The sequence below is a fragment of the Cricetulus griseus genome, chromosome 3 (assembly GCF_003668045.3).
Source record: "Cricetulus griseus strain 17A/GY chromosome 3, alternate assembly CriGri-PICRH-1.0, whole genome shotgun sequence".
NCBI lineage: Eukaryota > Metazoa > Chordata > Mammalia > Rodentia > Cricetidae > Cricetulus > Cricetulus griseus.
In genome coordinates, this window is record NC_048596.1 from 53,052,489 (window position 1) to 53,080,350 (window position 27,862).

Sequence of the window (27,862 nt, forward strand, 5' to 3'; positions counted from 1 at the left end):
CTCCAGAGACAGGCATATTATTATCCACCCACTGCACAGATCAACACAGAGAGGCCAGGAGGCAGTGACAAACAGCTCTAGATTCTTCCTGTAGTCCACACCCTGAATTCCTGGCTTCCCATTGCCAGCAGCAGAAGGGTGCCATGGGCTATGGGACATAAAGAACGCAAAGCCCTACCTAGATGGATTGGGTAAATGCTCCTGTAAAAGGCCTTGGATGAAGAAAAGAAGTTGTCAACTCAGAGTCCCAGGCTTAGGAGAAATAGAGAAACTTCTTAGAGGGAGAGACCCAGAAGGGGAAAGGATTTGGAGCAGGAAGCCTAGGTGTTTCTGACACCCTCTGAATCTGAAAAGAACCCAGATTCAAGGTGGGCTGAAGGAAGGGTGCCTATAATTTTTGTGGTCACATTTCAGGTTTCCTGAGCCTAGATTTGCAGTTCCCCCTTCTAAAATCCAGACTCAGCTCCATGGGGGTGGCTGAGTCCTCTAGCCCTAGTTTCAGAAGTGGCACAAAAGCTCTGTTTCTGCATTCCAAGAATGGCTGCCTACCAGGTTGCATAGGTCTGCTTGCTGTGGCCCAGGTGTAACACCTTGGGCAAGTCCTTACCCTCTCTCTGATCACTTTTTACATATAATGGAGAGGGGCACCTGCTTGGATACTAGAGAAAATGAGGTGGCATGGGGCTCCTGTTGGCCTGTCTGACATTTCTATCTAGGAATAGCTATGGTTTGGGGAGCTCAATAGCCCTGCCTCTGCTGCTCAGGGCTTGTTTGAAGGTTTCTGTATGGCCAGTGGAGACCCCTCAAATTTTAACCTGTGTCAGCTCCCATAACACTTCCCTGCCGGCCACACTACGGGTATTTCCTGTGAAATGTCCAATGTTCCAAATGGGTGGACATATGGTGATTTCATCATCCTGGCTTTTCTTCTCAAACCCTCCCCTGTGCTGCTCCAGCTCACCACAGGGGCTCCCACGCTCTGCTCAGCTGCAGCCCATGTGGTTTTGCAATTACTCCTCTCTCTGGGTGCACAGGAAGCCAGGCCAGAGCCCCCTTACCTTGCACCCCTGTAGCTCATGGGCGCCACCCTGTCTGAGCTGCTTCAGGGAAGGGTGGGTCCCGTTTTATTCTGGGTGTTGGGTGGGGTACCATGTTCCCCACATCCTCTACAACCCTGAGTATCCCTTCCCAAGGTGCTCAGGGGAGGAAGCTGAGCACAGGTTTCTTTGGAGCCCAAAGAATGGGCTTAGAAGGCAAAAACCAGGCTCAGCTCCAGCAAGTAACAGAGCTAGAATTTAAACATGCTGCTGCTTGGTCAATTCTGCTGTTTGAAGCTGACAGTTAGCAACTGATTCATTTATTTACTTATTTGCAGTGTTGGGGGATTAAACCCAGTGTCTCATGAGTGCTATACATACAAGCTTTAAAGCATATGTGCAGATTATTTTAGGTGTATAGGTGTTTTGCCTGCATGTATGTGTACCACATTCGAGAAGTGTTCTTAGAAGCCAGTGTTAGATCTGCTGCAACTGAAGTTATAGATGGTTGTGAGCCTCCATGTGAGTGTTGGCAATCAGACCCGGAGACTCTTGAACAACCAGTGCTCTAGATTGCCAAGTCCTCTCTCCATCCCTCTGTCCCCATTGTCCTCTTACTAGCCCACTGGCCATGAGAATGGTCCTGCAAGAACCCTCCTTATACTACAGAGCTGGCATGGGCAGCACAGAGGTGGTTCCCTGCCTCCTTGGTCTCAGATTGGTGTGGTGCTGTAGACTAAGATGACAGGCAGGGATGACAGACAGTCCTAAAGGCCTCTTATCCTAGGGCTTGGGAACAGGGTGGAACTTGCTTCTAGATAGATTTTGGCTTCTAGGAAACTAGAAAGGAGGCAAGGGAGCAAGGTGACAAGAGACAAGGGAGCAAAGGGGTAAGGGCCAGCCCTACAGGTGGACATCTCTCCTTCAATCCCACATGGCCCAAAGGAGTTCAAGTTGTGGAACCAAAACACTTTACCTGAGTTCAGGGGCAGCAGTCAGGCGATGCCTGCTTTTGCTCTCCTTCAATCTTTTTTTTTTTTTTTTTAAGAAAGTTTTTTGGTGTGTGAGTGTGTGTGTGTGTGTGTGTGTGTGTGTGTGTGTGTGTGTGTGTGTGTGTGTGTGTGTGTGTGTGTGTGTGTTTTCAAGACAGCCTTTTTTTAAGAAAGAATTTATTTATTATGTATACAACATTCTGCATCCATGTATATCTGCACACCAGAAGAGGGGACCAGATCTCATAACGGATGGTTGTGAGCCACCATGTTGCTGGGAATTGAACTCAGGACCTCTGGAAGAACAGGCATCTGAGCCATCTCTCCAGCCCCCTTCAATCTTTTTTTTTTTAAATTAATTATTATTATTATTTTTGAGACAAGGTTTCTCTGTGAAACAGTCCTGGCTGTTCTGGAACTCACTCTGTAGATCAGGCTGGCCTTGAACTCACAGAGATCTATCTACCTCTGCCTCCTGAGTAAAGGTGGGCACCGCCACCACCTGGCTCCCTCAAACTTCTTGTTCAGTGGGCACCATCTGGGTATCCTTTGGGGGAAATCACCTGAGAGGGATGGGGCTGAGTGGACAGAATACCATGAGCCCCACAGCTGGGGTGAAGCTGGGTCCTACCACATTCAAGGGAGCTGCTTGGACCTGTTTTCTTTGGTGCTGACAGCTTGAGCAAGCGCAGGGCATTTCTGAAAGCTGACAGATGGTCCCAAGCTTCTAAAACCTCAGGTGGAATGGCGGCTTTGAGTCTTTTTGAGACTGGGAAGTGGCTTGAGGGTGAGGTGAGCTGGGAATCCAGACACAGTCTTTGCTTTAAAAGTTGTTTCCCTGAGAACTGCCTCAAGAACAGGACCAGAGTTGGTGGACTTGAGTTTGAATCCCCTTGGCTACCATTGCTGCATGTGTTGCCCTGTCCTGGGCCCTTAATCTGAAAATAGAAGAACACAGAACTCAGGCAAACCATGCTACCTTGTGTCAAGTCTATGGCGCCTGGACTATCAGGCCTGCCTTAGCTGCAGCAGGACCCTGGAGGCAGCTCTAGCTCAGAGATAAACACCTGTTTGTCCCTACTTCTGTCCTAACCTTGCCTAGAGAGTCTCTCCCCAGCCCTACTTCCCATCTGCACCCTTCCGGGCATGTCACTCCCAATTTGTCATCCTTTCCTCTCTTGTCATAAACAGGTCCCCTATCTGTGACATCAGCTGGCTGTAACCAACCCCACCCAGAACTGTGGATTTTGTCTGCTTTGTCTGTCTTCAGAGCTGGCTGGGCTGTCTCCAAACCTGCCTTGGGGCAAGTGAGGAGTCAGGTGGCTAAGGAGCCCTGGAAGATCCCTCCCAATCCTAAACATACTAACCAGTCTGTGGCTAACATACTCTTGAGTGGAGATGGCAGAAGCTGGCCCAACATAAAACTCTGCTTGCTGTCAATCTCTGTTGGTGTTTTGATTTTTTGGCAGTCCCTCATATAGTCCAAGATGACCTTGAACTCTTGGTCCTCCCTCCAAATGCCAAGTGCTGGGACTATGAATGTGCACCATCAAGTTCAGTTTCCAGATAGTCCTGCCAGTTTCAACCCTGCACAGCAGGTGGGTGGTCGTGGGCTCCTTGGGGGACCCTTGCAAAGGCTCCAGGGCCAGGGAAAAGACAATGGAGCACAAAAAGCCTTGGCACAATTAAACTTTCTTTAATGTAAGGAACAAAGTCTTCACTCAGCCACTCTCCCCATAGGTGAGGACCGAGCTAGCTGGACGTTACATAGTGGACCTGTGAGGACATCTCACCTACCCTCAGCCAACAGCAGGGATGGAAGGCCGAGGCAAGGAGCTAACAGGCCAGGCTGGAGCTCAGCCCCAGCAAGGCCCAGAGCAGGGCTGGGTGATGGCAGGCAGCTCCCTGAAGCCCACCGGCAGTGTCAGATGAGCAGGCTGCAGCTGCTCCACCACCTCAGTGTAAAGCCCACCCTGACAGCCAACCACTGGCCATAGGGCGTGTCCAGGTCCCTGAGGCTGCAGTGAGGTGGCCAAAGTGGTCACTTGCTAGCTCTGGCTTCTTATTGCTCAGTCTGGGGATCTCAGAACACCCAGACCTCCTTGGCTCAGCAGGGGAGGAGGGGAGGAAGGAAATGAGAGGGTGAGGGAAGGGGTTGGGTTTTCCCCTATCCTGCTGCTTGGACACTACACCCAGACCAGGCCACAGGCTTCCTCTTACCAGCACACCACCCCGGGTCACAGGGCCCACTGCCCACCCCAAGGCAGTCAGGGGCTCCAGGAAGCTGCCATGAAGGTTGACTTTAAGCGAGTACATTTCAGACCCCTCAGACCCCTCAGAGCAGGAGTTGGGATGACCTCCCCTCAGCCAGAAGGCAACTCAAGCCCAAGGGGTCTGCTCTATGCTGGCTGTGAGGTGGAACCGATCCAAGGCTGGAGTATAGGAAAGGGAAACAAAAATCACAGCTTTGAACAAGTGTTGTGGGAGTTACTGGAAAATTGGGTCAAGTATAAAGTGTCACAGAACAATACCTAGCTTATGTATTTTCCTGGAAGACACTGTCTCTAACCTCTCCAATCCCCACAAAAGTTAACAGTGGCTGGGTCTTCTACCTGTGGCTGCTATGATGGCTGGGATGTCAGAGACAGGGTGTGGAAGTAAAGGAGGGCATGCCCCCCAGACCACAGCAGAAATGTGGAACAGCTTACTCAAGCACTAGGAGAAAGCCAGCTACTGCCCCATGAATAAACCTCAGTCTAAAAACAAACTGAGGGAGCTGGGGGCAGGGGCGGGGGCTCTCCTGTCTGCACAGTCCTGAGGCAGCTGCCACAAGAGTGTGCCAGGGTAGGTTGTGAGAGGGGTTCCCCAGAGTCCCTGTTGCTGCCTGGCCAGGGCAAGGCAGAAGGCAAGGCTGGGGTAGGGAGAGGCTGAGTGTGGGGCTGTCAGACAGAGGAAGAGGCAAGAAAGAAGGCTGCCCCTAACATTATATATTAAAAATATCATGGTTCTTGTGCACAAAATCCCACTGTTCACATCCAAGCATCACCCATGCCTCCCACTGAACCCCGGACAGCCTTAAAAGAAAGATGGTGGTTTTCCTATTCAAGAGCTGAGGAAACACCGCTCAGTCTTTATGGACCTTGAAAAATGGTGACCCTTTCCCTCCCCCTCTCTGCCCCTCCAGTCCCAGGCCCACATAGGCAGGCAAGGAGCTGGCGGGTAGAAAGTGCCAGCAGCCCTGGGGGCTGGGGTATGTCAGGCATGGCTGTCACTCATGCCTCCGTTTGGAGGGTGGGATGAGATGTGGAGGAAGGTCAGAGGGTAGCTCATGACCCTCTAACTTGACCTTGATAAGGTGGTTGGCCAGAGCAAACTCCTCATCATCCAGCAGGCCATCCTTGTCCACATCAGCCAGCTTCCAGATCTTCCCCAGCACCGTGTTGGGCAGCTTGGACTTCACCATCTCCTTCTTGGCATTAGCGCCAGTGATCTTGCCATTGACAGGAGACAGTGTATAGAAGATCTCATCATAGGTGGGCTTGTCCTTGCCAACCACCCACTCAACATCATCGATGCCCTCGCCAGCCCCCTCGCCGTAGCCATGCCCAAAGGGCCCATTCATGGTGCCATCAAAAGCACCACCCTTCACAGCTTGTGAGGGCATCAGGGACTCCTCTTGGCGCACCATCACCATCAGCCGGGCTATGTCGTTGGCCAGCATGTCATCCACTGTATCTAGCAGCTTGGGCTTCAAGGCCTGGAACTTGCTGAAGTCCTGGGTCTGCAGGAGTTCCTGTGAGTGGAGGAGAAAGAAAAGCCTGGTGGGGCAGCCTCCTCGACTCCAGACGCAGTGGACTCAGCCAGGCTGCCCAAGTAGGGAGAGCAGAGCTCCCACTTGGCAGCTCAGGCAGCTGAGCTAGTGCTGCAGGCCGGGCTCCTCACTCTGCTCATGAGGTCACAGCAGTGCCCATCCTCGCCAGGCCGCAGTGAAGATTCATCGACAGCCATGCCGCACCCCCAGGCTGAGTCACCACATTCCCCTCTTTTGTGTCAGTGTCTCGACCTAGGTCAACTCTGATTCGGGTGGGGAACTGGTGACTAACCCAGCTGCTTCCTTTTGTGGTTCCCTCCAGAACCACTGCCCAGCACCCTGGGCCTGCCTCAGCCCCACACAGAGCGCTCAGAATCTGGTCTGGAGACTGTACCTGCATCTTGCGTAGGCTCGGGAAGTCACCGGGGGAAATCTGGTGCTCCCGCTCGATTTTCTGGTAGATCTCTCCCAGGTTGTTCACCAGCTCTTTCTTCTTGCTCTCTTTCCCAAAGACATTGGGCATCTCCTTCTTGAGGGAGCTGATGATGTAGGCATGGACCTGAAGGGACAGGAAACAGTGGGCATCAGAGACTTGCTTGGCACACTGCCCTCAGGGTCTTCGAGGCCTCTAGTGCCTAAAGTTCACTGCTTGGGTAGAGGGAAGCAGAAAGGTCAAAGTCAAGCTAAAAGGTGAAGCCACTATCACAAGAACCCAAAGGCCTAAGAGTGACACACAATTCTGACAAGGGGTATGACAAGGGCTCAATGCCATGGGAATGGAAGCGGGGAAAGGGCACTTCAAACAGAGGACAGATGACACTCTTGTACAGAATTACAATTCAGTTCTGCCCATTTTTCTACCTGTGTTCTCCCTGCACTGCCTTCCCAACAATACAACACACATGACAGCCACCAAGAGCTGAGTGGTGGGGAAGCCTCATCCCAGCATGCGTCTGTGCAGTGCTCAGGAGTCCCAATCCCACTTGAGCAATAAGCCAGGTGTCACCAGAATAGGCCCGGACAACTCAGAACCAGAAAATTCAATGAAAGCTCTCCTCAACTGCCCCCAGCACCTACCCAGTCCAGGGAACTGGATGGCCCAAAACCATCCAAGAGGAGCAGCCCTTCCCGGGTCCTGGGACTGGTGTCAAGGCCTTCCCAAGAAAGCCAAGGTAGGCAGGTCACCCAAAGCCAGTCACAGCTCTGCCTGCACAAGCCAATGAGTCACTCTCACTCCAGGAAAAGCAAGCAGTGGTATATGAACCATGTGGAACAGCACTGGAGACGGTAGGATTTCCAGTTGTGGACACTGTAGCCTCAAGAGTTGTGTACTACCTGGTAGCTCCTTTAGGAGCCTGGGCAGTCACATGAGAGTTCTTATTAGTTCCTTTCTCAGAACTGCTAGGCTCAGCTCATGAGGAGACCTTACATACACAGGCATTTGGAGATACTGGAAAAAAACAAAAAACCCACCCCTGTACCCTGTAAAGAGGATGGGAAATGCCATACCCTGCTACCTTGTCAGCCGGGGTACTTGAGTGACAATGGCAGATACTTGGCAGTAGTGAAGGATAAAGCATCAGCCTAGGTTGCCCTGGCCAGGGAACCCCCCAAATATTTTATGACTGGCCCTGAGGCAGAGGTGCGTGCCTGGTATCTAGTATGCAGACAGCAATGGAACAGGGATGGCTGGGAAGGCTCCTGAAGTGACTGTCTCAATGGCCACAGGTACTTCTCCATGTGCCCCAGTCAGCTGTAAACACCCTGCCCTCTGAGATGTCTCTCTGGAGACTAGGTGGCTCACATGACAGGTCTCTTGAGTCAACTCCTTTCAAGGGAGGGGCCAGGCAGAAACCCACTTTTGTGTTTTGAGACAATTGTTCAGGCCAAGTGTTCAAGGTATATTCCTGCCTCAGCCTCCAGACTAGTCTGACAATGGGAACCCTGTTAACAGTGTTTGGACAGGGTCACTACCGCACCACCCACTCCATGTCAAGCCTTCCTATTCAAAGGGTCACCTGAGCCATCATTGAACAGCCCCCCCAGTGACTTATCTAGGCAACCCATGATGCAGAAACTCGGATACCCTAAAGCCCAGAGGTGGCACTGATCTCCACTCCCTAGCTCAGGCCATTTTGGGCTCTCACATAGGCTTAGCTGCCATTAAGGTTCCAGGGCTTTAAGGACCTCAGAAGGTGGTGCTGCACCTGGATGTGGCCCACATTCCCACCGATGGGAAAGGGTATTTATATTGTCTGTGCAGAAAGCAGCCACCAGGGGTCTGGACTGTAGCATCCAGCACTATTTGGGCCACAGATTGGCACCCATCTTTTTTTCTAGCTACTTCTTGTCCCAGCTTACACACCAGTCCCATGCAGGCCTCCCAGGTCCCTTTATCCCACCATGATGACTCCCCAGTCCTCCTCTCAGACAGAACCTTAACCAGCAACACCAAATCACCAATGTTTCTGCTTCATATGTACATTGTTCTCCCACGAAGGCTTGAATGGTGCTGTGTGTGTCACTCCCTGTGAGTCCATACTGTTCAGTGCCAAGCTGAGCACACTAGTACACACACACACACACACACACACACACACACACACACACACACACACCCACCCAAGGGGTTTGTTGAAGCCAACCAGGCCAGCACATTCCACTTCCTGGTGGCCTCCTTTGTTCTGTAGTAACTTCCTGTTTGACATTTCTAAGGCGAATGCATGTTCTTTGCATTTTCTGATCTAGGTGGGGCATAAGACTCAGAGAGAACAGGCTGAGATGACACAGGTTAAAGACCTTAGTCAAGAGCAGGCTGCACAGTGGGTACACAAGGCAGTGGTTTTCACACACAGGTTAAGTGATATATGTTTGGTAAAAACTGGGCCCCAAGTGCCAGTCCCAGAGCCCCTGGGCCTATCTGGCAGCAGCCAATCCCCTCACCCAGCCACAGGGACTACCTTGGCCAGCCTGGCCCGCTTGATCAGGTCATTGAGCTTCCTAAGGGCAGCATTTCTGGGTAGAGACTGGATGTCTTTGAAGAGATCCTGCTCCTCTGCCTCGAAGAGCTTGCGGTTGTCAGGGATGAGCAATGGGTGTGACCAGAAGGAGCCAATGTAGACCCGGACTACCTCGGGGGTGTTGATAATCTTCCCCAGAGACCACATGAGAGCTCCGTACACTCTCATCAGCTGCTGGGTCTCAATCTGGTCGGCCTTGTTTAGCACCACACGGATCTTGTCCTCGTGGTTCTTGAGGGCCTTGATAACTTCTGAGAACTCGTCTGAGATGTCCAGCTTGTGGGCGTCAAAGAGCAGGATGATGCGGTCCACGCGCTCAGCAAACCACTCCAGGACAGCCGCAAAGTCATAACCTGAGGGAGGAGAGGATTGAGCATGGCCCCAAGGCTTCCCTAGTGCTTCTGAGCACTGATGTGGCCTGGAATTTCTAGGCTGGAGGTTATTTTGTAAATTCCTAAAATGCTCTGAACTGAACAGTACAGCAGCCCAAAGGCAGACTCGTTGGTCTCTCCTGCCTCAAGGGGTAGTTTTTTTTTTGTTTTTTGTTTTTCTTTCTTTTTTTTGTTTGGTCTTTCGAGACAGGGTTTCTCTGTGTAGCTTTGGAGCCTATCCTGGTACTTGTTCTGTAGACCAGACTGGCCTCGAACTCACAGAGATCTGCCTGCCTCTGCCTCCCAAGTGCTGGGATTAAAGGCATGCGCCACCAATGCCCAGCCTCAAGGGGTACTTTTACCCATATGACACGTACAGTTTCTCAGGCAAAGCAAGCCACTAAGATTATATGATAGCTCAGCACAGTAATAATGCAGAGATAGACTTGCCAGTTGTGTGCCTTGAACAGTAGTGACAATAAGCAATAGCACTCACACCTGTAACTGCTATCTAACCTGTGTCTATAAACACCAGATCCTTGTGCAAGCCTCAGTTATTTTTTACAATAGGGGCCGGCAAGCTCAGGGACTAAAACTGGCCCATCACTTGCTTGTATGAATGAATAAAGTTTTATTGAAACAAAGGTATTCATTTACATGTCTATGCCAATTTTTATCTGTAATAGTTGAGTTCAATTGTTGCAACAGAAACTAAAAGGTCTACATAGCTGACAATACCAATTCCCAACACTCCCAGAAGGTCTACTGACCTCTGTTTTCCAACAAGCCCTAAAAAGTACCATAGACCACTTCCTTTTTCTGTGGGTCTTAAATGCTTCTCTAAATCAAGTTGCTGACTTGGGTAGACTCCAGTCCTAACTCGTATTCTGTGCTGTTTCCCAACCCAATTAAAGTGATCTGAGGCCCAACAGTGGTGGCGTACACCTTTAATCCCAGCACTTGGGAGGCAGAAGTAGGCAAATCTCAGTTTGAGGCCAGTCTGGTCTACAGAGTGAGTTCCAGGACAGCCAGGACTACACAAAGAAACTCTGTCTGGAAAAAAAAAAAAAAGTGACCTGAGTCATCTATGACAGAGACATAACTGAAATTTCTCCATTAATAACAGTACTATTAGCCAAGCATGGTGGTTACTGCATGCTGGAAACCTTGGGAGGCAGAAGCAGAAAGACCCTTAGCTACAGAACAAATTTGAGGTCAGCCTAAGAGATATCCAACTGTTTCAAACAAAACAACCAAAAACAGTATGATTTAGGGCCAACAAGATGGTTCAATGGGTAAAAGCACTTGCGGTGCATGATCCTGGGACACACAGAGGAAGGAAGAGGAGCAGCTCCAGAAAGCTGTCTGCTTTGCCTCCACAACTGCACTGTGGCATGTGTTCATGCACACCAAATAAAGTTTAAAAATTAAAAAAGGGTGTGAAAAAGTGCATGAGCCTTTTGTGGTTTTCTGAGGACTGTGATGCAGATGTGGTGATTATGTCCTGGAGTCACAGCCTAGGATTCAAAAAGAAAGCTGCATGTCTGACACATACAGAGCCTGCCATTTTCTATAAACTTAGGTCAGTGGCTTCTGGACTTTAACTTTCATCTCAATTATGCTCTTCAAACATTTTTTCCACTGCTCCCAGAAGTGAGGATTCCTCATCTTTTAGAACACTAAGCAGAGCTGGGAAGCCTCAGGAACAGCCTGACCTCTCCGTTGAAACTCACCTTGGCCCTGGGTTCAGTCTCAGTCACTCACCTAATATGCACAGGTTCCAGGTCACCCCAGATATAAACCCGCCTTCTAAGAACCACTAAGTCCTCCCTAGAGAGTTGCCAAGACCCCAGAAGATGAGCCAGAAAAGCCACTCAGACAGATGACAGTCCAGGACACTGGCCCAGGTAGGCTCTTGTCCCATAGCCTGCTCCAGCATTCTCTGGGAAAAACCACTCCACCAAGCCCAATCTTGGGAGGGCTGACATGCAGTCTCCAGATGTAGAAGGCAGAAGGGGAAAGGATACTGGCACACATCCCCCAGCCGTCCCATTCACGAAGGCCTACTGACTGCATCATACAGCCAGGGAGGCAACACAGGGCCCTGGCCTAGCCACTGTTCCCCATCCTGTGTGTAAAGCCCCTAGGCTCTGGGGTGATGGCATTTTGGAGGTGCTAGGCTAGACAGGCCAAGCAGAAACAAAGCTCTGCAAAGTCAAACAACACGCCTGCTACTAGTCCCTGACTGCAGCCAAGACCACAGAAAAGTGAGTCTCTCTCCCACAATGAGGTATCCAGAAAGAACACAGATTTTGAAACATGGCAGCACATTTACATAGCATGAGGAAGGCTCTGGGTTCAATCCCAGGCAATGCCAGAAAACAAGTAACAAAAACTAAGCCAGCCCAATGAGATGTCTCAGCAGATAAAGGCACTTGCCACAGGAGCCTGGAAGTCTGCCTTTGCTCCCTGGGACCCATGTGACAGTGGAAGGAGAGAGGCTACAAGGTTGTCTTCTGACATCCACAAGCCCAGCACACAGGGATTTGGGGCAGAGTGGTCAGCAAGCCGGGGTTTCCGCCCAGGTGGAGGTACACTAAGCTGCAGTCTGGGCAGAGAAGGGACTCTCCTGTGAGTGGCTGGTTAGGTGTTAGAGCTCCAGGTTTCTGTGCACAGCTCCAGCAAGTGCAAGGTCACTGGGTGTCAACACCGCTACTAGCACAGAAGGTCAGTTCCAAAGTACAAGGCCCAGGGCACCCTTGCTCCCTGCAGCTGGCTCTTAGAGCAGCGAGGGACACTTAAGGAGTGAAATGTCAGCAGAAAGCTGGAAGGAAAGGCCTAGAGCAGCAGAATAGTGGGGAAGCAGAGGCCAGGAGAGGTAGCTATCGCCCAGGGCTCTCTAGACTGCACCCCAGCTAACCCCCCAGGGCCTGCCTGGGGCCCCCGAAGCCTCCTATGAGTTCTAGGAACACAGCACAGTGCTGAAGAAGCGCTGACTCAGGAACTATGACTCTCCTGTTCAACAAAGTGAAGCCTCAACTCCTTCCCAGTCACACATCTGACTAATTCACACAGCTGGGGCAGCAGCAAGGCCAAATTCCAGTTCCTGGGAACAAGGGCACCCTGGGCCAAGCATCTCTGGTCCTATTGGCTTTGGCTAGGCAGCCAGAACTACAGCAGGGAAGCAGAGGTCACCCTCCCAAGCCCTACCCAGTATGGCCTCAATCCGTTTCCCTCTGGCTGGGGGAAGGGAACACAGAAATGACAGAAACAGGAGGAGTCTCTTTGCCTGCTCCTCCTCCACAAGCCTGGTTCTTGGTTATCACCTCAAGTTGGTTGTCTTTCTGTTTTGTTTTGTTTTTCTTCCATTCCTGGGAGGGCAAGGTCTCACTATGTATCCCTGACTGGCCTGGAACTCACCACTATGAGACAGGCTGGCATCAAATTCAGATATCATCTGCCTCTCCCTCTGCCTCTCAAGTAAGGAATTAAAGGCACAAGCCACCATGTCCAGCATCATTTAAGTGTTTTTCCTTCTTTTTTCCCTCCCCCAGGTGAAGGGGATTTTCTATTTATTTATTTTTGAAGGTTTTTTTGTTTTGTTTTGTTTCATTTTGTTTTTCGAGATAGGGTTTCTCTGTGTAGCTCTGGCTGTCCTGGCACTCACTCTATAGACCAGGCTGGCCTCAAACTCACTGATATCTGCCTGCCTCTGCCTCCAGAGTGCTGGGAGTAAAGGTATGCACCACCACCACCTGGCTATTTTTGGAGGGTTTTTTTTTTTTTTTTTTTTTTTTTTCGAGACAGGGTTTCTCTGTGTAGCTTTGGACCCTATCCTGGAATTCACTCTTCCCAAATAGGCTATTACTCCATAGCCCAGGCTGGCCTCTTTAAATTTATTTATATTCTATTTTACGTGCATTGGTGTTTTGCTTGCATGTATGTCTGTGTGAGGCTATCAGATCTTAGATTTACAGACAGATGGGAGCTGCCATGTGGGTGCTGGGAATTGAACTCTTAGAACTCTTCCTCTGTAGCCTATCTTAAAACTCCACTACTGTTGGCGCACGCCTTTAATCCCAGCACTCGGGAGGCAGAGGTAGGCAGATTTGCCTGTCTACCTTAGAACTTGAACCTATGTCCTCTAGAAGTGCAGTCAGTGCCCTTAACCACTGAGCCACCTCTCCAGCCCCCCTGTCTGGCACTCTTGAACCCAGTGTCTCTCACTGCCCTTAGAGGTGTCTTATGTGGCTTTAGAGAGGAGACACACACCAGTTTCCAGGGACACTGGAGACCACAGCGCAGAAGCACTGTGAAGTTTAGGAGATCCACACAGTGCCCCAAGCCTCATAGCACACTGCCTGGCATGCAGCTCAGGCAGGTAACAAGGGTTAGCAAAGCAATAGGCCTCAGACTCTTTAGACACACCAGGTAGGTCACATATCTGTACCACAAACACAACAGCAAGCCCACAGCATAAAGAGGAAAAGAAAGTGCTACATGGTTACACTGCTAGACTAGCTAGAGAGAGTGGACACCAGTTTCCACCAAAGACACAAAGCATACATATAGTTGGGGAAGATAGGCTAGGCAGAGGAGCAAAGAAGCAGGCAAAGAGACTTCAGTGGAAACCAAAGCCACCTCAGATAAGGGACAAGAAGCCACGTCAATAAATGAAATAAACTAGCCTAAGAGGGCAAACCCCAACAAACACAGATCCACTTATGTAGAAGCCAGGGCAGTATTGGAGCCTATGCTGGGGCGGAGGGCAGGGGACCACTGTTCACTGACAAGTTTTTGGGAAGAGGAAGAGTTCTAAGGTAGACAGGGTGACAACTGCACAGCAATGTGAAGGTAACAACCCCCTCCCCCAACTGTACCCTAAGAATGTATAAAACAGTACACCTTATATATTAGGTACATTTTACAACAATTAAAAAAACAAAGGAAATTCAGGTGTGACAACACATGCCTATAATCTCAGCACTTGGAAGGTAGAGGTAGGAGAATCCGGCATTCAAGGTCATCCTTGGAGAAATAAGGAGGTAGGGCCAGCTCAGGTTATATGATATTCTGTTTGTTTGTTTGTTTGCTTGCTTTTTTAAAACAGGGTCTTAATATATAGCCTCCCTGGAACTCACTATTAGACTAGGCTGGCCTTGAACAGAGAGATCCTCCTGCCTCTTGAGTGCTGAAATTAAAAGTTTATGGCACTCCCAGGCAGTGGTGGCGCATGCCTTTAATCCCAGCACTCGGAAGGCAGAGGCAGGTGAGTTCCGAGGCCAGCCTGGTCTACAGAGCGAGTTCCAGAACAGGCTCCAAAGCTACAGAGAAACCCTGTCTTGAAAAATCAAAAAGGAAAAAGTCTATGGCACTACCAACTGTGTGATTTTCTGTCTTTAAAAGCAAAGATAAGACAGGCATAGTGGTACACATCATACAATCCTAGCACTCATGAGGCTGAGTAGGAACACAAGTTTGATACCATCTAGGCGTGTCTCAAAAAATTAAAAACCAGGCTCAGCAGTGGAGAACACTGGTTGCTCTTATGGAAGATCCAGGTTCAATTCCCAGCGCCCACACAGCAACTCATAACCATATGAAACTCCAGTTCCAACAGATCCAACACCTTCTGGCCTTTGAAGGAACTAGACAGGTATGTTTGCACAAATATGTACACACACAACACACACACAAAATAATGTGTGTATATACTTTTTTTTTTTTTTTTGAGACAGACCTACCTGTCCTGGAACGAACTCTGTAGACCAGCCTGGCTTTGAACTCAGAGATCCACCTGTCTCAGCCTCCAGGGTGCTGGGATTAAAGTCATGCACCACCATCCCCTGGCTCAAAATAATTTTTATTTTATTTTATTTATTTAACTTTTTTTTTTTTTTTTGGTTTTTGGTTTTTCGAGACAGGGTTTCTCTGTGTAGCTTTGGAGGCTGTCCCGGCACTCGCTCTGGAGACCAGGCTGGCCTCGAACTCACAGAGAGCTGCCTGCCTCTGCCTCCCAAGTGCTGGGATTAAAGGCCTGTGCCACCAATGCCCGACTCCAAAATAATAAATTTTAAAAATGAAAAACCAGGTGCTGGGGAAGTTGTAGGAAGAGAGAGGAGGAGGAGCAGGGCAGAGCCTCAAGTATTGCAGCTGCTGAGAGGGTGACAGGAGCCAAAGGCCAGCACAAGAGCTGTTCCCAGCAAGCTTCCATAGGCCCACAGTGTGCAGGAAGTCCAAGTCACCCCAGGTGCTACTGGTCCAGCTACAAGTTAGTTGACCTTCCTGACAAGAGGTGGTCAGAGGTGGGGACCCAGGCTATGATGAAGCACCCCACCCTACAGCAGCACTCTTCCAAACACAGGTAGTTCCAGCAGCCAGGGAAAGTTGCTTCACACATTCCAAAAATTTCTAGAACATAAAACAATAGAGTGTTTTTCTCTCATACACTCTTACTTCCTGTCATTCAAACTGCATGGGCCTCATTATTTTTCAACGAAGAGCTACATCACAGTTTCCAACTGCTCTGACTCTGGAGACAGGAGCCCAGAGCTGGGACAAGTGGCACAAAGAGGACTCCTCCTCATGCTCAACTTAAGAACGGTCCACTCCAAATAGCACAGAGGTTAAGCAAGGGAGTTCTGCCCCTAAGTAAGCATTTGCCCCAGGGAAACAAAAGCTCAAGTCTACCATCAAGTCCTCTACAAAGATATTTCTGGTAGCTTCAATAGTGGTGGTGGTGTATGACTTTAATCTCAGCGCTCAGGAGGCAGAGGCAAGTGGATCTCTGTGAGTTTAAGGCCAACCTGGCTATAGAGCAAGTTCCAGGACAGCCACGACTACACAGAGAAACTCTGTCTTGAAAACCCAAAACACTGCTTCAAACCAGGGTTGCCCAGAACCCCTCCTAGCGTGAAAGAACAGTGGTAAAGAGGGGAGCCACCCCTCCCCAGAAGGAACAGTCCAAGGGCAGAGATGTGGCCAGCCAGTGCAGAGCTTCTCTGAAGAACATGAAGCTCTAGGGTCTGATTCCATCTCTAGAAACAATCTTTTTGTAAAGGCACAAACACTTGATCTTATATACATGGATAAATCTCAAAAATGCCAAGCTCCATCAGGGAGAAAGGGACTGCCCAGGCAAGTTTTCCAGTTGAGGGAATGTTCTCCATTCTGGTAGCAGGGGGATATGGCTGTTGCAATATGGCCCTAAATACATCTGACCTGAAAATAAGTGACAGTAGAGGTTGGGGGGAAGGGACAGACAGACTCTTGTTGGGCCCACATTTCAACCCTGAATCCCTTAGACTCAGGAGGCAGCTGGGCCACTGAAGCAGGCCACTTGCCCTCTCTGAATCTCCAGGCCCTTCTCTGCAAAATGACAGTAAGTTCCCGCCTCTGAGACTGCTGGGAGGGCTGGGTGCAGTGTGTAGCTGGCAGAAAGCCAGCACTCTGTAAATGTTTGGACCTAAGAAATACAGATCTGATGGAGGAACAGGCAAGGGCAGCTTCTAAGGTGCGAAGAATGCTGCGTACCCCAAATATAAATCCAACATTTGTAGGCACTTGGGCCAGCTGCTCCCTAGCCTGCCGCCGACTGGCAGCCTGGGGAACAGGTGCCAAGGGCAGCACAGCCTGGTACGACGCCTCCACAGGCAGAGCCGGCGCACCCACATCAGAAAGTGAGGCCAAAGCAGCATGTTTGCGTAGAGAGGGGGAGACAGGGAGGGATGAGGGTTGAAGGCTTTGGGCCCAGTCAGCCCTTGGGAGGCTGTGCAGTCTAGAAGCCCAACTGAAGCAGTATTGATTGCCTCAGGTTCCTCTCTGAGACATTACTCAGAATACAGCAAAGTCTGGGAAACCCTGGAGTTTTCAGTCTCATTATTAACTGACATTTGCACACTTAACTGTGTGCCAGGCATTAGGTAAGAGCCCAGCATACAGAAGTTCCTATCAGGAATACCAACAACCCTAAGAGGCCCATGTGTTATAGCCACTTGGCTCCTGCAGTACTAAGGCACTATGAAACCAACAGGCGTGCAGCATTGAACCTGGCCCCAGGCTTCTGGGCAACCCCTGAAAACATTCTCTGGTCTACAAAACTTCATGAGACTGGACTGGAGGGTGTACGTGCCAAGCATCTCAGGGGATGGCCAAAAGGGCAGAAGAACTACCCAAGGTGTAGCCTCACTTCTGTGTCTCTGGGCTTTAGAACACATGGATGGGAGTCTGGGCCAAAGATCCTATGCAAAGATCCTCTAGAACCAGAATAGCTGAGGTGGACCCTGGGAACCATGACAGTGGTAGGAAGGCAAGTGAAAACTCAGGAGAATAGCCAGATTGGCCTTGAGCTCTACAAGCCTTCCATGGCTAGTGTGAGGTGGTTTCTGGCTAGAGGCAAGGCACAGATGGAAAACAGAAGACAACATAGCTACTAGTCTGGCCATGGTCATCTATGTTTCCAGGAAGCCCAGCCCAGCAACTGCCTCAGCAGGGTCTGACCCCACTCAGAGTCCATGCTGACACAGTTTCTCTGGGCTACACTGCAGTAGGCACAGAGCCCCTTCCAGGTTTGAGTCTTGGGCAGACACTAGCCATCTGTGTGTTCCCAGGCTCATCTCTCAGTGCTCCTCAGAGGGAGCTCCTCATCAGAAAAGCAACAGCTTCTTCCTTTGCATAGCTGCAGAGATAAAAGAGAGCACACAGACAAGGCAATGCTAGCAAGAAGGCAGGCACTATGCCAGATAGGACACCACTTGGTAACCCAAGCTGAAGCCACACTCCTTTTGCTGATATAATTTTCCTGGGGTCAAGCAAAGCACCAAAGTTATAGCAAAGCTCACAGTCACATGGAAAGACCCCAGCCCTAGGCACAGTGTGATGACTATGTAGTGGTAATGACCCTGGAGGCCCAGGGCACCAGCCCCATACAGCCCTGGATGCCCTTTGAATCCCTTTATCAGAGTGGCATTGAGGAATAAATGGTGCTCCCAAAGGCCACCTTACCCTGCTGACAGGAGAGAATGTTATCTTTCAAGCCGCAGCAGATAAGCAACGTCAGGCAAGTAGAGCCTGGGACCCCAAAGGGACACAATTATCAGCAGTTCTTAGCAGAGCCAGGGCAGCTTGGTCACTTTGATCTATCCCAACTCTACTTGTCTTTCTTGAATGAATTTCATGCACATATGAGGGGCCATAAGGAAAAGGAAAAAAGTTAAGAGGGGACACCAACAGGATGGGGATGGACCCAAAGGGAAGAGGCAAAGCTCCAGTGTAAACGACCTCCACAGGGATGTTGTGTTTTCCAAGAAACAACTACCAACTGCAGCAAGGCCTGTCACTCCTGTCACCTGCTCCTCAGGACCTAACTTTCTGAGGGGAGACACCTGCTTTCCATGGGAACACACTCCCCGGTTGACCTCTGCTATGAACAAGGAAGACTACTGGGTGGGGTCTTTGAGAGGGAGCCTCCTTTATCCATAAACCTGTGATCACCTTGGAGCCCACACTGAGCACCTCTGACTGGCCACATGGTCATCTTATTCATCGCCATAAAATATTCACGCTTAAATTCTAACTGGGTAACATTTAAATGGGGACTGCTAGGACTAAGGAGGGAAAAAATGGTTTAGAAAAATTGGTCACCTAAACAGGCTACTTGAGTGTGTCCTGTCTGGGTACACTAGTATCCTCTTTGGTGCCAACCAAAATGCTACTGGGGGTGTGGTGTGACTCAGTGGTAAGAGCACTAGTCTAGCATACTGGGAGATCTGGGTTCCATCGCCAGCACAGGAAAAAAAAAAAAAAATCACACTGTCAAAGCATCACTTTGGTGGTTTTCCCCCCAGACACAAGCAAGCTGAGATCCCTGCCATGTCACTCTCCTAACAGGAAAGCAACAGGAAAGGAATATCCCAGCGGCCCCAGTGGCAGGCTAGGGATCCCAGGGCATAAAATCCAAAGCTGCTCTGCCTGGAAAACACTGAGAACAGATAGCAGAGCAGATGAACATCACCATGCCTAGTACTGGCAGCCTCTGAGCTCATTTTCAGGAGCCCACACAGGCTACAAGAACCTCACACCCTTGCCATTCCATCCCTTCCTCCAAGCTTGAAGGCCTCACCTCCTTACCAGCCCCAGCACTCTGGCAAGATAAGCCTTTGAGGGTGAGCTATTGTCACTTATCTGAGCTGTGCTCTCACCACACAGCTAGTCTGCTGGAGTCTGGCTCAGCCAAAAGATAACTCTGTCAGCCTCAAACAATGACCAGTATGCCTCAGCCTAGTGCAGGCTGGAACAGGCTCCTACTGCAGCTCTTCTCTTAAGAGAGGCTTACTTGGATTTTCCAGCTTTACTCTGGCTTTGGTGAAAAATTTACTTCTGGGCTCCCTTTATGAGTTTACAAGGACCACAAGAACCCCAAACACCCCAAAGCCTTTACTTCAGCCCTGAAGGTCCATAAGCAATGGTGTTCTAGCAAGTGTAATGCATGCCAAACATGGCGGTGCACACCTTTAATCCCAACACTGGGGAGGTGTAGGCAGGCGAAGGCTAGCCTGGTCTACAGAGTGAGTTCCAGGACAGCCAGAGAGCTATATAGTGAGACCCTAACTCAATACCCCACCCCCACACCAAAAAAAAAAAAAAAAAAAAGGAAAAAAAAAAGAAAAGCGCAAGCCGGGCGTTGGTGGCCCACGCCTTTTAATCCCAGCACTCGGAAGGCAGAGGCAGGAGGACTCTGTGAGTTCAAGGCCAGCCTGGTCTCCAGAGTGAGTGCCAGGATAGGCTCCAAAGCTACACAGAGAAACCCTGTCTCGAAAAACCAAAAAAAGAAAAAGAAACAGAAAAAGAAAAAGAAAAAGAAAAAAGAAAAGTGCATTGCTTACCAAGTCTTTTCTCTTCTCTTTCATGGTAAGAACTAAACCTGGGGCCTCATGCACGCAAGGTGAAGGCTCTACCACTGAGCTATATCTTTAGTCTTCCTTACTTCTGTTAACAAGTGTGTTCGTATGTGGGACCAGAGGTCAATGTCAGGTGTCTTCCTTTGTCAATTTTTCACCTTATTTTTTTGTGATAGGGTGGGTCTCTCACTGCATTTAGAACTCACTAACTCGTATAGATTAGGCTGGTCTGTCCTCCAGTACTGGGATTATATGTGTTTACAACCACACCCAGCCAGCTTTACAGGCACAAGCTCGTGTGGCAAGCACTTTACCAACTGAGCCATCTCCCCAACCCCCCTTCTTTTCATTCTGGAACAAGATCTCTAATTTGCCCTGAGGTCACTCTGTAACCCAGGCAGGCCTTAAGCATGTGATGTTTTTGTCCCATCCCTAAGTAGCTGGGGTCACAGGCTTGTGCCACCTGCTCAGCAGATGTCCTCTTAAAACAGGTTGAATAGTAATAGCAGTCAGAAAGAAGAAATGTGGCCCTTGCTTTTTTGCAAAGGGTCTCAAAATCTGTTCCCTTGAACTTCCAAGAGGGTCACTCTCATAGGAGTGAGTGAGGCTGAAAGCTTAACCAGTATCAGGGATGAGGCCCACTTGCAATCCTGGCATTTGGGATGCTGAGACAGAGGGAAAAATAGTTGAAGGTTAGCCTGGACTACATGAGACCCTATCTCAAAAAAAAAAAAAAAAAAAGAAAGCTGAACTGGCAGCTTCTAACCTGATTAGAGACAGCCAGCTCACTGCTCTGTAGTCAGTACACAACCCCCACCATGCTGGCTGGGGCCCCCACAGCCCTAGAAAAGAGAGAGCACCACCTAGCACAGCCACAGCAGACACCCATGCTTCAACATCCCCCACCCCAGGGCAGGGCCAAAGGAAAGAGTAAGTTAATGAAAACAAATTTAACCACTGGTGCTTGTAGAATTTGAGAATGGACATAACCTTCCTGCCTTAGCCTCAAGAATGTTGGGATTAGTGCTGCTACATCAGGATCTTGTATTTCTTCCTTTTCTTTCTTTCCAACTTTTTTTTTTTTTTTTTTTTTTTTGAGACAGGGTTTCTCTGGAGCTTTGGAGCCTGTCCTGGAACTAGCTCTGTAGACCAGGCTGGCCTCAAACTCAGAGATCCACCTGCCTCTGCCTCCCGAGTGTTGGGATTAAAGGTGTGCACCACCACCACTGGGCTCTTCTGAACTTTTAAATTGTGAGTGTGTATACAGTATGCATATGTAGGTCAGAGGATAACTTGCTGGAAATGGTTCATGCCCTCATGATATGGCTCCCAGGGATCCAATTCAGGTCACCAGGTTGGTGGCTGTGGCTTTTTTTTGTTTGTTTGTTTTTTGTTTTTTGTTTTTCCGAGACAGGGTTTCTCTGTGTAGTTTTGGAGCCTGTTCTGGACCTCACTCTGGAGACCAGGCTGGCCTCGAACTCACAGAGATCCGCCTGCCTCTGCCTTCCGAGTGCTGGGATTAAAGGCGTACGCCACCAACGCCCGGCGGCTGTGGCTTTACACATTGGGCTATTTCACTGTTTCCTCTTTTTTTTTTTCTTTCTCTTTCTCTAACACTACCTCTCAAAACACACTTTGGCCTTCCTTCCTTCCTTCCTTCCTTCCTTCCTTCCTTCCTTCCTTCCTTCCTTCCTTCCTTCCTTCTTTCCTTCCTTCTTTGCTGGGCTGGGGATTGAACCTAGGATCCTGTGCATTCTAGCCCAGTGCCCTCTCACTGAGCTTCATCTCCAGTGAGGGTATTTGATTTCCTCCTCTGCAGTGGCTAACTCCACTTCTGGCCAGCTCTGAGTCTCCTCCTAGAAGGTATTCCAACCCAACGGCTGGTGCTTACCCCTCTACCAAAGAGCCAGGGATGAAACACATTTGGGCTTGACCCGAACAAGGACCTCAAAGCAACATGACAGACAGATAGGAGGACACCCCCTCTCCCCATCTCTCTGGTCAGAAATACATCCTGGGAGAGTATTCCTTGAGGCTCCAGCCCCTCTTTGAGATGGGGAATCTGTGTTTTAAGACAGGGCTTCATGTAACCTAGGCTAGTCTCAGACTTGCTATGTAACCAAGAATGACCCTTCATGAATTACTGATCTTCTTGCCTCTATGCCACCCCAAGTGCTAGAATATAGGCATGTGCCACTATGTTCTGTTTATGCTGTACTGAGGACTGAACCTAGGGCTTCTATTAACGGAACCACATCCTCAGCCTCCCACTCCCTGTTTTTTAACTACTTTGGAAAATGTGTTATCTTTATGTTTATAGAAATAAAGTTCTATTTCATAAAACAAACAAACAAAGCCTAAAATATTTTAAAAAGCATGGAAAAAGCTGGCCAGAGTTGACATAACTGGACTGGCCAGGACACCAGAACCTAGCAGGAAACCCCCTTCACTAGCAGACAGCCCCTGGGAGGCAGCTGACTGGCAAGGGCTATGCAAATGTAAGCAAATTTACACCAGTGCTCAGGCAGGCTGCACACAAGTTTCTCCTTCTGCCTGGCTGGCTGAACTAACTGGGAACTGACATGACACTGAAAGGCACAGTGTTCCCACGCAAAAGGGGCAAGGAGTCCAGGGGTCAGCTGATGCTTGCTGGGACACCTGGGCACAGGTATCAGTAAACTTCCTGCCACTTTGCTTCATAGCCCAAGGCCCAAGCTTCAATGGGCTCAAAAGCAGCTGGCTATCCAGCATGGACCAGACTGTGATCTCAGCTGGACCACTCTGGTCACCTGAGCAGAGGGAGGCAGCTGTGGCCCCTCAGGTCATGACTTTACAGATGAGGTAAGAAGTCTGTCACCTGAACATACTTTTTTAAAGCCTGAGGCTGGAAGAAACCTGGAAGGCAGCATGGGGAGAGGCTCTTCAGCACAGAGCCTGGTTACCTCGGCTGATGCGCTGCTTCTCTCCAGACAGGATCCCAGGAGTGTCAATGATGCTGATGCTGTCCAGGACTGGGTTGGGCAGCTGTGCACACATGAACCTGCAGGAAAGCAAAGCCAGGAAGACATCAGAGTGGGGCTGACACTGATCCAGGTAGGATGGGAGAGCTTTTCGGCCTCTTCTTCCTCTAGACAAACTAACTGGAAATACTATCAGAAGGGTTCAACTTTAGAACATCAGTACTTCCCTCCTTGTCATTCTCTTCCCCCCAAGGTTCATGAGTTCAGCTTCCCAGTTGCTGACTTGTTAGTGAAAGCTGAATGAGACCGTGCTTCAGTTCTGAAGGGAAACAGAAGTGTGACACTGAGCCTTTGCAATTCCATCTTAAAATTTTCACCCAGATATGCATACACATAATCTTACACTTAGGAAGCAGAGGCAGGAGGATCGAGGCTAATTAAATTCCTGGCCAGCATGGTCTACACAGAAAGACCCTGGCTCAGTGGGTAGGAACACTTGCCACCAAGCCTGATAGCCTTGGTTCAATCCTCAGAACCCACACAGTGCAAGGAGAAGGCTGACCCACACTGTCCACTGATCTCCACAGTGCTGTGGCATACAATGTGACACAGAATAAATAAGTGTAAAGAATAATAACACAGCTGGGCATGGTGGCACATGCCTTTAATCCCAGCACTTGGGAGGCAGAGGCAGGCAGATCTCTGTGAGTTGGGTCTACAAGAGCTAGTTCCAGGACAGCCTCCAAAGCCACAGAGAAACCCTGTCTCAAAAAACAAAAAACAAAAAAAGGAATAATAAGATGGGCATGGGGGCACACACCTTGAAGCCCAGCACTCAAAAGGCAGAAGCAGGCAATCTCTGTAAATTCAAGGCCAGCAAGGTCTACAAAGCAAGTTACAAGATAGCCAGGGCTACACAGAGAAACCCTGACTCAAAAAACCCAAAATAACAACAAAAAGAAAAGCCAATTCCTCTAGCTGAATTACCACACACTAAAAAGGAATGGTCTCTGTGTGTGTGTGTGTGTGTGTGTGTGTGTGTGTGTGTGTGTGTGTCTGTGTGTGTGTCTGTGTGTAAATGTGTATGTGTGCATGCACAGAATCCACTTTAGTGTCTACCTGCTGCCCTACCCCTAACCTGTGCTGGGATTACAGGCCTGCAATGACACCCTGCACCCAGTGTTTACAGGGGTCCTGGAGCTCTGAGCTTAGACCTTCACCTTACACCCTGAGCCATACCCCAGTCCTGAGATGGTCACTTTCTGCTGCTGCTGGGGCCAGCTGCCTGTGAAGGGACCGCAATGGGCCAACAGTACTCAGTGGTGTGGGAGAAGAAGTACAGACACCATTCTTTGAAAGTCAAAACCAGCCTCAGAAGAGGAAGCCACAATAGAGAGGGGAAACCCTTGGTGAGGGTTGAGCTATGGACCTGTGTTCCATGCTGAGCTAAGAGTTTACCAGAGCAGCTATCATCTGTCTCAAAGGGTGGGGTTCTTTAGGGGACAGAGAAAAGGCTCCTTTAAAAATCTCTCTACTGAGCCAGGCAGTGGTGGCGGATACCTTTGATCCCAGCACTCAGGAGGCAGAGGCAGGTGGATCTCTGAGTTCCAGACCATCCTGGTCTACAAGAGCTAGTTCCAGGACAGCCTCCAAAGCCACAGAGAAACCCTGTCTTGAAAAACTAATAAATAAATAAATAAATACCTCTCTATTATGAGCAAAGAAAATACAGACCCATTGTCTGCCAGAGACAGGCTCCAAACTGCCCTGCCTACAGTGGGCAGCACTCAGGCAGATGAAGTGTCTCCTGTGGCCCCACACTCCCACAGGCTGGGGGACAATGTGAAAGGTACTGTTTCCAAATGCATCAGACCCTACTGCTGTAAGTCACTGCTTGCCAGTCCTGAGTTTCTTCTTGCTGGGAATAAATTCCTATACTCAATGGAGAGAGAGTGACAAGGAAAATTAAATTAAAAAAAAAAAAAAAAAAAAAAAAAAGGAGTGGAAGTGGAGCTGGCTCTGAGAAGTAACACACACAAAAGGGCCCCAAAGGAGCATCGGCAGGGCCTGTTAAGTGTACAGCAAGAAAGGCAGGGGGCAGTACAAATGCTTCCCTTGGCAACCAGGACAGAGAATTCAGTTCTTAGGACAAGTGGGTGGGTCCAGTTATGCAAGGAGGAGCATTCACAAACCACTCGGGATTCCTTCATGTCTGCCTCCATCTGTTCCTCTCACTATCTCTGAGGAGCACTCAGGAGAAAAAGGCTAGCAAGTCAAGTTCATGACTCAGTGAGTCCCTTTAAGAGTGCCAGGCAAAGCTGTATCAGCCAGAGAAAAGCCCCCTTTGTTGTGCCCTCCCTGGCCAGAGGCACCATGGTCTGAACATCCTGACACAGCTCCGGTCTTGGACTGCACCAGCATTTTTAGAGACCCTCTGGAATTGGGGTGGTTACAAGAAGGAAATATAAGTATAGTTCTTAGATGCCATGGACCCCAAGTTACCAAAGTGCCTGTCCTTTGCCAAGGGTTCCTCTGTTGTTCCTTTATGGGAGCAGTAGCAGTGAGTGCACAAAGCACAAAGAACAGACCATCTGACAGTTCAGCAGGGCCTGGGTTTCGTGAGGTATTGAGCTGGGAGTGGACGGGGTGCAAGATCGCTCTGCTCTTCAGCTCTGCATTTCCAAAGGTGGGAAACTGAGCAGGTGCCAAGTTCCTTGTTTGAAAGATCTGCCCTCACAATGAGGTAAAGACATAGGCTAAAGTAGTTGGAACAGTGAAGGCTCACAGGAGAAGGCTCCTATCACTCCTGAAGCATAGACGTAATGCATGAATGAACTCCTTGGCCCAGTAGCCAAACTTCTCACCAGACCAATGGCTCCCATCAACAGCCAATGCCCTACCTACAGGTACAGCAAAGCCCTAGGGAAAGGCTCCATTCAGGCTAAGGGTACCAGAGCATTGTACTCAACAGGCCTGTCAAGCAAACACCATCATCAGAAAACAAGACAAGCTGAAATTGCCTAGAAGGGACAAACAGACAACATTAAAGGTCAGTTCCGTGCAGGAGGCAGGCCTGGCAGCTTGCTCTAGAACAAGCTGGCCCGCCCTGTCCTGCTGGACAGTGTCTGTAGAGGAATGTGCTCATATAGGGCGGAGACCTGGAAAGCAGAATTCAGATTCTTTCCTAGGCTGTTCCCCCAGGCTGAATGCAGACTTCGAAAGGCATGTAGAGTCACTCCTTGAAAGAGGGAGCACGGAGGGCAGGCTCTGTGAGTCCTGTCATGCCTTTTGTGGGTGAAGGCTAGGATGCCAGACTACCTCCTTTACACAAGTGATCCTGGGTGTTAGAGCCCTTCAGACAGGCAGGTCACTGGGATCCATACATAGCGTCCTAAGGAGCTAAATCTTGCCTCACCCCTTCAACTGGTGAAACTGAGACTCAAGTGAGGCACATAAACACCTATCAACTCTATAGTGAAATGCAGGAGTCTGTCATTTCAGGGTCTCAGGGTTACCACCCCCTGAAATCTCTTGAGGCAGCACTGACTCATTAAATCGTCTCATGTACCCCTGGCTGGCCAGGAATTCACTTCAGTGCTGCTGTGGGGAGAGATGTTGAGACTCTGTCCTCCCCTGCCTTCAATGGGGGCTGCCTCCCACCGGTCCCCTGGGGATATGAAGCAGAGAGTGAGACACACCAGCGAAGGGAACATCTAAGTCTCAGGTTTTCCCATGACACTTAAAAAGCATACTCCAGCGAAGGAGGGCGACTGATGAGAATGAATTGGGTGTCTCCAGAATGAGGAACAAGAAAGGGAGGACAGCAAGGGCTCATCTTCCTACGGCGGCCCCGGGAGCTCTATGAGAAGGTCTGGGGTCAGCGGCGGTAAGGGGAAAGAGTTAAATTGATGACCTGGAAGATTCTGGGGTTGACAGAAGCCAGAAGAGTGGACGATGCCTATTACCCGACACCTGGGTGGTCACTGGGTCGCAACCAGGCCACAGTCCCTGGGAGTGGTCGCCTGGGGTCTGGCGGGGGCTCTTGGAGACAAAGGCCATCGGGGCAAAGGCTGCGGGGGTCCACGGTGGTCCTCGCGCCTGGAAAGAAGGGGTAGGTACCTGTTGAGGAAGGCGTTGCCGAAGGCGTTGAGCTTGCGGAAGGGGCGCCGCGGGTCGACGACCAGCGCGTTGCCCGGCACCACGCCCTCGGTGGGGCCGTGCATGACCGCGATGAAGGAGTCGGTGGTGGGCTCCGGCCCGATGCGCATCCCCGGGAAGTCCTGCTCGATCAGGTGGCGGATGAAGGTGGTCTTGCCGGTGCTGTACTGGCCGACCAGGAGCACCATGGGCTTGTTGTCGAAGTCAGCGTCCTCCAGCGCGGGCGAGTGGAACTCGTGGAAGCGATAGTGCTCCTCCAGAGGCAGCAGCTTCTGCGCGTACAGCTGCCGCAGCCCCTCGGCCACCGTCTGGAAGAGCTCCGGCTCCTTCTTGCGGCGGGCATCCTTGCTCACCCAGCTGAACATGCTGCCGGAGACCGAGCTGGCTGCTGAGGGACGGAGCGGCGGCTGAGCGGGACGAGGGCTCGCGGCCGAGGAGGGGCCGGCCGGCCGGCGGAGGGCAGCGGGGCAGGGGGCGGGGCGCGGCCCACACTGCGCAGGCGCAGGCTCGCGGACCGGCGCGCAGATCACCAGAGCGCCCTCTGCCGAGAGCCGCGCGAGCCGCGCGGAGCGGCCCCTTTATAGGCCGGAGCCCGGCGCTCGGGCCGCCTCAGGG

The 27,862-nt window shown here is 50.3% G+C and overlaps 1 protein-coding gene across 1 annotated transcript; it reads right to left on the reverse strand.

The window, feature by feature from the left end:
* Window positions 1-3,704: 3,704 nt before the first annotated feature.
* Window positions 3,705-27,725, reverse strand: Ehd1 (EH domain containing 1). The gene is made up of 5 exons (XM_027408506.2): window positions 27,209-27,725; window positions 23,072-23,169; window positions 8,801-9,213; window positions 6,235-6,399; window positions 3,705-5,822 (listed from the first exon to the last, which is right to left on the reverse strand). Exons 1-5 carry the CDS (start codon window positions 27,610-27,612, stop codon window positions 5,298-5,300), a joined length of 1,605 nt encoding a protein of 534 aa, XP_027264307.1. The 5' UTR covers window positions 27,613-27,725; the 3' UTR covers window positions 3,705-5,297.
* Between the last annotated feature and the right edge of the window lie 137 nt (window positions 27,726-27,862).

Excerpts from the sequence above, each read along its gene's own strand:
- Ehd1 (XM_027408506.2), bottom strand. The coding sequence starts at position 27,612 with ATGTTCAGCTGGGTGAGCAAGGATGCCCGCCGCAAGAAGGAGCCGGAG. Across the intron at positions 6,400-8,800 it reads AGCGGGCCAGGCTGGCCAAG|GTCCATGCCTACATCATCAG; the intron begins GTAGTCCCTGTG and ends CTGTCCCTTCAG. Across the intron at positions 5,823-6,234 it reads CGAGCCTACGCAAGATGCAG|GAACTCCTGCAGACCCAGGA; the intron begins GTACAGTCTCCA and ends CTCCACTCACAG.